Raw genomic sequence first — 9,274 nt, 5'->3', positions numbered from 1 at the left:
GCGTTTTGTTTTGATGACAGTGTCCTTTGCTTTACAGAAGCTTTTCAGTTTCATGAGGTCCCATTTATTGATTGTTGCTCTTAGAGCCCGTGCTGTTGGTGTTCTGTTCAGGAAGTTGTCTCCTGTGCCAATGAGTTCTAGGCTGTTCCCTACTTTTTCTTCTAACAGATTTAGAGTATCTGGTTTTATGTTGAAGTCTTTGATCCACTTGGACTTTAGTTTTGTGCAGGGTGATAAATAGAGATCTATTTTCATTTTTCTGCATGTGGACATCCAGTTGGACCAGCACCATTTGTTGAAGATGCTGTCTTTTTTCCATTGAATGGTTTTGGCTTCTTTGTCAAAAATCGAGTATTCATAGGTGTGTGGGTTTATTTCTGGGTCTTCTATGCAGTTCCATTGATCCTCCTTTCTGTTTTTATGCCAATACCATGCAGTTTTTATTACTATTGCCCTGTAGTACAGCTTGAGATCGGGGATGGAGATACCTCCAGATAATCTGTTGTTGTACAGGATCGTTTTGGAGATTCTGGGTTTTTTGTTTCTCCATATGAAGCTGAGAATCTTTTTTTCAAGGTCTGTAAAGAATTGAGTTGGTATTTTGATGGGTATTGCATTGAATCTGTAGATTGCTTTTGGCAGGATGGCCATTTTCACAATGTTAATCCTACCAATCCATGAGCACGGGAGATCTTTCCATCTTCTGAGATCTTCTTCAATTTCTTTCTTCAGAGACTTGAAGTTTTTCTCAAACAGGTCTTTCACTTGCTTGGTTAGTGTCACCCCAAGGTACTTTATGTTATTAGTGGCTATTGTGAAGGGTGTTGTTTCCCTAATTTCTTTCTCAGCCCTTTTGTCTTTGGTATACAGGAGGGCTTCTGATTTTTTTTTTTTTTGAGTTAATTTTGTATCCTGCCACTTTGCTGAAGGTTTTTATCAGCTGGAGGAGTTCTCTGGTTGAATTTTTGGGGTCGCTCATATATACTATCATATCATCTGCGAATAGTGACACTTTGACCTCTTCCTTTCCGATTTGTATCCCCTTGATCTCCTTTAGTTGTCTTATTGCTCTGGCTAGGACTTCAAGTACTATGTTGAAGAGGTATGGAGAGAGTGGGCAGCCTTGTCTTGTCCCCGATTTCAGTGGGATTGATTTAAGTTTCTCTCCATTGAGGGGAAACTTGTTTCTAATGCTGCAGAGGAACCAGCAGGTTTTGAAGAATGTCAGCAAAAGGTGGCTGCCTCTAGGTTCTCTGTTGCCTTGCTCCTAGAGGGGATTTTCTGTTTTTGCTTCATCATGTTTCTATATGTTCTTTTTTAAAAGGTCAGGAAAATTGCTGTCAGAGAAACTTCTATAAGGCAAATGACACTGTCAATAAGACAAAAAGCAACATAAAAAGTGGAAAAAGAACTTTACCTACTCTACACGAGACAGAGGGCTGATATCCAAAATACATAAGAACTAAAGAAAATAGACATCAACAAACCAAATAACCCAATAAAAATTGGGGTACAGATCTAAACATGAAGTATTTGATTTTAGCCATTCTGACAGGTATGACAAAGAATCTCAAAATCATTTTAATTTCCAATTCCATGGTGACTAAGGATGTTGAATATTTATTTAAGTGCTTCTTTGCTAATAAAGATTCCTCTGTTGAGAATTCTCTGTTCAGCTCTGAGTCTCTGCATTACCAGCATGCCATCCAATGCAGAAAAGATTAGTATAGCTACAACCCGCCATTAATTAAGCCTCTCTTTACAACAAATGGAAACCATCACAGAAACCTGTAACAGACTGTAGAGAGCCCGGCCCGGCCCAGTGGATACATCTACAGCACAGCTCTTGCATCTCTGAACACCGTGGAAGGTGAATCAAAAGGATTGTGAGAGTCAGAATACCAGGATGTCTACTGTGAAACAGTCCCTCTTTAAAATGTCTGCGTACACAAGGTTGGAAATGGCAATATCAGTCACATGTTCATGTGGAAGGCGGGAAATATCATGGCTCCACCCATAGACAAAGAATTGCAGGGAGCTAATGACAGCTGGGAGGAAAATGAACCTCTCCAGGGAGAAATAAGCCTTCTTATTGGTTGTCCAATGTAGGGACCATCACTTAAACCATATACACATGCAACAAAAAGAGCCTCAGAAGATCGTATATACGTGCATACATACATCTATACATACGTAAAAATAATCAAAGAAAACAAGGCTACCAACTTGAGGGGGGACATGGAAGAGGTTCAAATGAAGGTAGCTTGGATGAGCTAGAGGGAACAAAGGAAATGGGAAAGATATCATTCAATTTCAATTAAAATCTTATTAAAAATAGTTTCCAACAATAAAAAAATTAACAATAAAAATGTAAAATGTAATGAAAGTACATGAGGGTTTTTTTCAGTCACATCAATTGATATTTTTTCCTTGGTGGGGTAGGTTTTGATGTTCTAGTTCAAATCTGTAAAAGCAAATCTGGATTATGTATTGTTGCGTTTAGACCAGTGCACTGAGTTGAGCAGTTCAATTTCCTCTTTGATGATCTATCTGGTTCAGCAGCTCTGTATTAGCAAAAATGGGGTAGAAGCCTTGCTGTAGTTTCCTGCTGACGTTAGCGGGAACTTTGAGGGCAAGGCTGCTTAGGGTTCAGACTCACATTTCAGTCCCGTCAAGTATATATAATGATTGGTTCTGCCCAGCTTTGGGCTGTGCAGAACCTCGATACCTATGGTGTTGTTGTGGGGCAAAGATGGGAGCTCTTCCTGTACATTCCTGCCAGCCTCACCCATCAGCCTTATGAGAGACTGTGCTGCTGCCTCTCAGCTCATATATCAGCTATCTGTCCCTGGCGTAGAGAGCCATCAGTCCGGTGGACTCCAGGCTCTGTTCTAGCTCTTGTTGGTGTGGATGGGAGGAGAGGGTATAAGTCAGTGTCAGACAGTTCCTACTGACTGGAACAAACTGTGTTCTGCGTCACAGTCTTCAACTCCCGGGAATCACCACCAACTATGTATCCAGTCCTTGGCCATCCAGCTAACTATTATGGGAAGGATTTCCTGTAGTTGCTCTAACCGACACCTAGCCACTGGTGACAGCTGAACACTGCTCACATGACATGAAAGCTACAGGATGTGAAGAACTATCTGTCTCATCTGTTGTCTAAAAATATCTCAGCTGGGATTGATAAATTCATTTACAATTATTATTTCTTTCAGGAATAAAAATTGCTGTGTATCAATCACCCTGCCCATTTCACCAAGTCAAATGGATTAGGTTTCTAAATGCGTTTTTACCTAGAAGTCTTTCAGAGATTATTTTAAGCAATACTTATAAGCATATTGGGAAAACTGTAAAACAAAATCTGAAATTGTCACTACTATAGTAAAAGCAGCAATTAATTATGTAATTTTATGTATTGTCTCCATTTTTCCTTAACTAATTAAAATTTATAAAATATAATACATAATTTTATAACAAGCTTTAAACAAGAAATGTGGTTTGTTAGATAAATTTTAGGTATAATTTCAGTTTGTGCATTACATATTATGTCTAAGCCTGTAGATTCATGTAGAATAGGATCCTGCTGCAGTCTTAATGAACTTTATCCAATGCTGTATCCTGTCTCCAAAGACACTGTCTCTAAAGAAGCACAGCCTAGCTTACTTTTTTAAACCTGAAATTAGGTTACTCGGAAGATTCATTAGTAAACATATATCACCAGGGATTCTGTTTATTTAGTTAGTTGCGTTTTTATCAAACAAGCAAATATTAAGGTAGATTCAGCAGCTTCTCGTCGCTCTAATAAGTCAAAGTAACAACTATCATGAGTGGAGATAATTCTTTACACCCTACAGCCTTAATAGCATGCTATTTGCTTGTTTTCACGGGACGAAGGCTAAAGTAGTACAATGAGGAGCCCAAGAAAATCGATGAAAGCAGATTCTACGGAACTGCTTATGCACCCTCAAGCAGCCGTGACCCTGACAGGGGGAAGGTGACCAGAAGTGAATATGAGAATATTCATCTCCGTTTAGGAATTTCAACAACCAATAAAATTTATCGTTGGCTGTCATATGGTAAGCACAATCAATTTTCTTGTCTTTATTATATTTACTTTGTTTGAGCTCAGTTTTTTATATCATGAAAGGAAAAATTAACTCTTAAAGTGGGAAATTAATATAAGTAATAATTTCTGTATTTTATAAAGATTGTTTTATTTATACAACACAGTTTATTTGCATCTGTAAATATAATCTGGGGATATTTTTATGTAGAAAAATATGTTGGCATTTAAGTGTTAACCTTAGCTGGAGACACATGCCTATAATCTCAGCACTTGGAATTTGATGGTTACTGAGAAATCTATCACCAATATTGACAAATTGATAAACACTGAATTACCTCATTAGACGTCTCTGTCCTCATTTCATTTTGAGAACAGAATAAACAAAAATCAGTTAGCTACATTGATAGCCCTGACTACTAAAGACCAATGGTGACAATCCTAATTGTTTACTCAGTGGTGTAATCTCCGTGTCACTTCTGAAACTAGAGGTAGAGTAGGAAGAAGGATTTTGTTGTTGTTGTTGTTGTTAAATTATATTCAGTTCATTCACATTATGTCATACAGAACTTTTTTATTTTTTATTTTTTATTTTTTTAATATTAATCACAGGTTACTTACTTTGTATCCCAGCCGTAGCCCCCTCCCTCATTCCCTCCCAATCCCATCCTCCCTCCCTCATCACTTGGAAAGGGACAGGGAGGAATTTTTTGAGAACACCCGGAAAAAAAAAAAAAAAAAAAGTCAATTCCTCTGTTGTGATCTATAAAGATAAACAGAGCAAAATGTTGATCTCTTTAAGAACCAAAGTAGCCATTTGTGGTGAAGTGTGTCTCTAATCCCAGGATGAGACTAGTGGATTGGGGTTAAAAGTCATCCTGGATTACATATAAAGATCCTGTCTAAAAACAGTTTTAACTAAAACTATATGTAATCAAATAATATACTTAACCATCAGTTCAAATCATACAAAATGTGAATAAACAAAATCAATATGAAAATGCTTTGCATTAGAAGTCCGAATAGAAAGGAAAATATCTTCATAGACATCTGGAGAACATGCAATAGACAAATACATTTAGAAGAATTTGCTAAACAACCAGTTGCTTGTGGGATGTGTCAAGTAGTATAATGAAAAAAGAAGGTTCGCGTTCCAAGATTCCTGAGGGAGCGCTCTTCCTTGTGATTACTAGCAGTGATGTTTGCAGTAAGGGTTGCAGAGATGCAAATCAGCAGGCCACAGTTGTCAGGCTTGCAGGAAACTCTCCAGAAGATTTTAAACCAGAATTGAAAATCAGTAGGGAAATGAAAATCAACCCGTGAGTTGGGAACAGAGCACTGCTGTCCTGTTGGAAGCAGTAGCTAAGACATCGTCCTTGGGATGCGATCCATATTATAGTGTATTACCTTTATTGAAAAGACTATAATACTGGGATGTGTTGTATCTGAAGTATGATCAAACGAATTATGTCAGGCCACAACTGAGAATCAAAAAGGCCATAGAGAACTAATGATAGGGGTATAATGGGGATCTCTTGAATAATGATATTTTAACACATAGGAACTGATAAAAATACCATGATTTTTTTAAGTAAAGAAGAATAAAGACAATACCAATTTTAATAATTTTGTCAGTGGTCTAAAACAACAAAAAAATATTTCAAATTGACTCTCCCAATCTCATAATCTGTAGAAAAGCCATTGTAGTTACTGTTTACTTATATAAGTGTCGTCACCTGTGTCACAACCCTTATTGTCTTCTAAATCAGGTTAGTCATTTTCCTTATTTTTTATTCATGTTTTATCTTGAGGTTAAGACTAGTCTACGTGGAAGGGCAAATTAAAGCGTGAGTCATCACAGGCAGCATCTTTGCAATGTATTTATCAGAGCATTTCACAAAAGAATATTGTGTTTTCTGCATAATTCTATCATGCTTTAACGTCTTCTGGGCTATGTACCATCCTGAACTGTTAAGTGATCACTGAGGGACAGAAAAACCCAATAAGGAGGCAGTCTCAAGGGAGCAACTAGGGAAGTATGTGAGTGTGTGTGTGTGTGTGTGTGTGTGTGTGTGTGTGTGTGTGCATACATAGCTGAGTTGATATGTGTACATGCACTGTACATTTATGGATGCTAAGTCCGGAAGTCTTCAGGGTGAAAACACAAATTACAGTAGACTGAATTTAAACATTTTGAGTGTAGAACTAGGATAGAGGCCTGACACAACTTTATTGTGCACAGTGACCTCATGATATCTGGCTTGTTTCAGCACTTCACAAAGGAGCAACCCACTTGGAAAATGCATCACAAAACTCCAGCCAATTTTCACAATTCTTGAGCCAAAAAATGTCTTTGTTCCCCCCACCCCGCAAAAAAAAAACAAACAAACAATAGCAGAACCACAGGAGTTAGAAGTCCTTACACAGTAGAAATTGAAGGGTAATGTTTTTTAGAGGTATAATAATTTTTTTTAATCTGGAAAATTTCAAACTGTGAGTCTATACCAAAATGTCTCTGAACGTTCCCTGCAGATCTAAAAGAAACCAGAACCTGGTGATGAGGAACCACACTGTCACAACTTTCATCTTACTGGGACTGACAGATGACCAGCGACTGCAGGCGCTTGTCTTCATCTTTCTCTTCTTTACCTATTTACTGAGCATAACTGGAAACCTGGCCATCATCTCCCTCATCTTAGTGGATCCTCACCTTAAAACAGCCATGTACTATTTCCTTAAAAACTTTGCTCTCTTGGAGATCTCATTCACATCTGCAAGCATCCCCAGATACCTGTATAGCATAGCAACAGGTGACAAAACAATTACCTATAATGCCTGTGTCGGCCAAGTATTTTTTACTGATCTCTTCGGCGTAACTGAATTTTTTCTCCTGGCTGCCATGTCCTATGACCGCTATGTGGCCATCTGCAGGCCACTGCACTACATGACCATCATGGACGCCACAGTCTGCAGAAGGCTTGTGTTTTGCTGTGGGGTCGCTGGTTTATGTATTTTGATTCCGCCTCTTAGCCTCGGCCTAAATCTGGACTTCTGTGATTCCAATATCATTGATCATTTTATCTGTGATGCTTCTCCTCTCCTAAAAATCTCTTGTTCAGACACTTGGTTGATGGAGCAGACAGTTCTCATCTGTGCTGTGCTGACTCTCATTATAACGCTGGTGTGTGTCATCCTGTCCTACGTTTATATTATCAAGACAGTGCTTAGATTCCCTTCTGCCCAACAGAAGAAAAAAGCCTTCTCCACCTGCTCGTCCCACATGATCGTGGTTTCCATCACCTATGGCAGCTGCATCTTCATCTATATCAAGCCCTCAGCTAAGGATGAGGTGGCCATTAACAAGGGTGTGACAGTTCTCACTACATCCCTTGCCCCTATGCTAAACCCCTTCATCTACACACTTAGGAATAGGCAGGTCAAGCAAGCCTTCTGTGCCTCAGTAAAAAGAATTATAATGTTTTCCAACAAATAAGATCAAACTCAATAAACTTGGGTGATAAACTTCCCAACTTCTGGGTCAAGTTAACTTTTCCTGAACACTCTTGCTCACTGTGGTCAACCAACATTCCTGCTCCCACAAACCTCTTTTGGGATCACATGCTTCCAGGTGTGTTAACAGCTTTCAGAAATCATAACCCCTGTTTCACTTTACAATTAAGACTACCAAAACAAGTCAGGTGTGATGGCAAAAGCTTTTAATCCCAGTACTCGGGGAGGCAGAGGCAGGCAGATCTCTGTGAGTTCAAGGTCAGCCTAGTCTACAAAGTGAGTCCAGGACAGCCAAGGCTACACAGAGAAACCCTGCCTCAAAAAAAAATACCAAAAAATAATAAAGTAAAACAAAACAATAGAGAAGTAATTGCCAAAAGATTTTTACATCTTCAGCAAAACATAAGTCATTGTTTCTTCCAGTCCAAAACATTCAATTGATTTATTCACTAATTTATTAAATGGTAGGCACTATTTAGGTCCTAAACACAGAGGAGGACAGAAACCAAAAAATAAAATGTATACCATTCCCCCATGTGCCCTGCCCTCAGAGACAGAAAGGAGGAATGGGAACAAGCCAGTGAGAACACAATCAGAATGTTGCACATGCAGAGCAGGGAATACTTTCGACAGTAAAATGGAATTCTATCATTTTTAATGCAGAGGGATAGAGGTAATTGTGCTACAAAAAGTCAAGTTCAGAGAGGCAAGTGTCTTTCGGATGTGTGGATTATAAGGGGCTGGTCTCGGAGAAGTTGAGAATCGGATGGTGGTTATCAGAAGCTGGAGAGGGGAATGAGGAAGAGAATGCTGGGAAATTTTTGACTAAATTACAGGTGGGTAAAAGTCAAAAGTCCCAGTGAGTTATTGCATATATGGTGACTATGTAGATAATGAGATCATATTACATAATTCAGAAAACTTGAAAATTAATTTGAATGTTTTTATCATTCAAATTAAATTATTAATTTTAATGTATAAATTATTAATGTTTGCACTGCCACAGAAGATGACAATGCAGCCACTTCTGATGAGAAATGATAGTCTAAGATCAGAAAGAAGGAGAGGAAGACCTCCCCTATCAGTGGACTTGGGGAGGGGCATGCATGCAGAAAGGGGAGGAAGGGTGGGATCGGGAGGGGAGAAGGGAGGGACTTATGGGGGGGTACAAAATGAATAAAGTGTAATTAATAATAATAATAAAATATTATAAAAAATAAAATATAAAAAAACAAAAAACAAAAAAAATTTTGTTTGAAGAAACAAATTTTAATCCTGATTTGGCTACTACAAAGTTTGCTCTTGTATCAAAATATCATGTGATAGTTCATGAATATGCACACTTATTATGATTTAATGCATGTTTAAAAAATTAATACATACTAAAATAACTTGGGGGGGGAACTCTTTCTTTAATTATTTTTATTTTTATTAATTACAGTTTATTCACTTTGTATCCCCCTGTAGCTCCCTCCCTCCTCCCCTCCCAACCCCACCCTTCTTCCCTCTTCCTCACCTGTGCTCCTCCCCCAGTCCACTGATAAGGGAGGTCCTCCTCCCCATCCCTCTGACCCTAGTCTTTCAGGTCTCATCAGGAGAGGCTGCATTGTCTTCCTCTGTAGCCTGGTAAGGTTGCTCTCTGCTCAGGGGGAGGTGATCAAAGAGCAGGCCAATCAGTTCATGTCACAGACAGTCCCT

General features: G+C 38.6%; 1 protein-coding gene across 1 annotated transcript; it reads left to right on the top strand.

Moving 5' to 3' along the window:
* Positions 1–6,623: 6,623 nt before the first annotated feature.
* LOC129665697 (olfactory receptor 6C2-like) lies at positions 6,624–7,559 on the top strand. The gene has a single exon (XM_055592507.1). The coding sequence runs from the start codon at positions 6,624–6,626 to the stop codon at positions 7,557–7,559; it is 936 nt and encodes a 311-aa protein (XP_055448482.1).
* Positions 7,560–9,274: the final 1,715 nt, after the last annotated feature.

Source organism: Psammomys obesus, unplaced genomic scaffold (genome assembly GCF_907164565.1).
Source record: "Psammomys obesus unplaced genomic scaffold, mPsaObe1.curated_primary_1811, whole genome shotgun sequence".
Classification (NCBI taxonomy): domain Eukaryota; kingdom Metazoa; phylum Chordata; class Mammalia; order Rodentia; family Muridae; genus Psammomys; species Psammomys obesus.
This window is presented reverse-complemented; position numbering and strand designations above follow the sequence as displayed.

What these genes read in the sequence shown, in the direction of transcription:
- LOC129665697 (XM_055592507.1), top strand. Translation starts at nt 6,624, where the DNA reads ATGAGGAACCACACTGTCACAACTTTCATCTTACTGGGACTGACAGAT.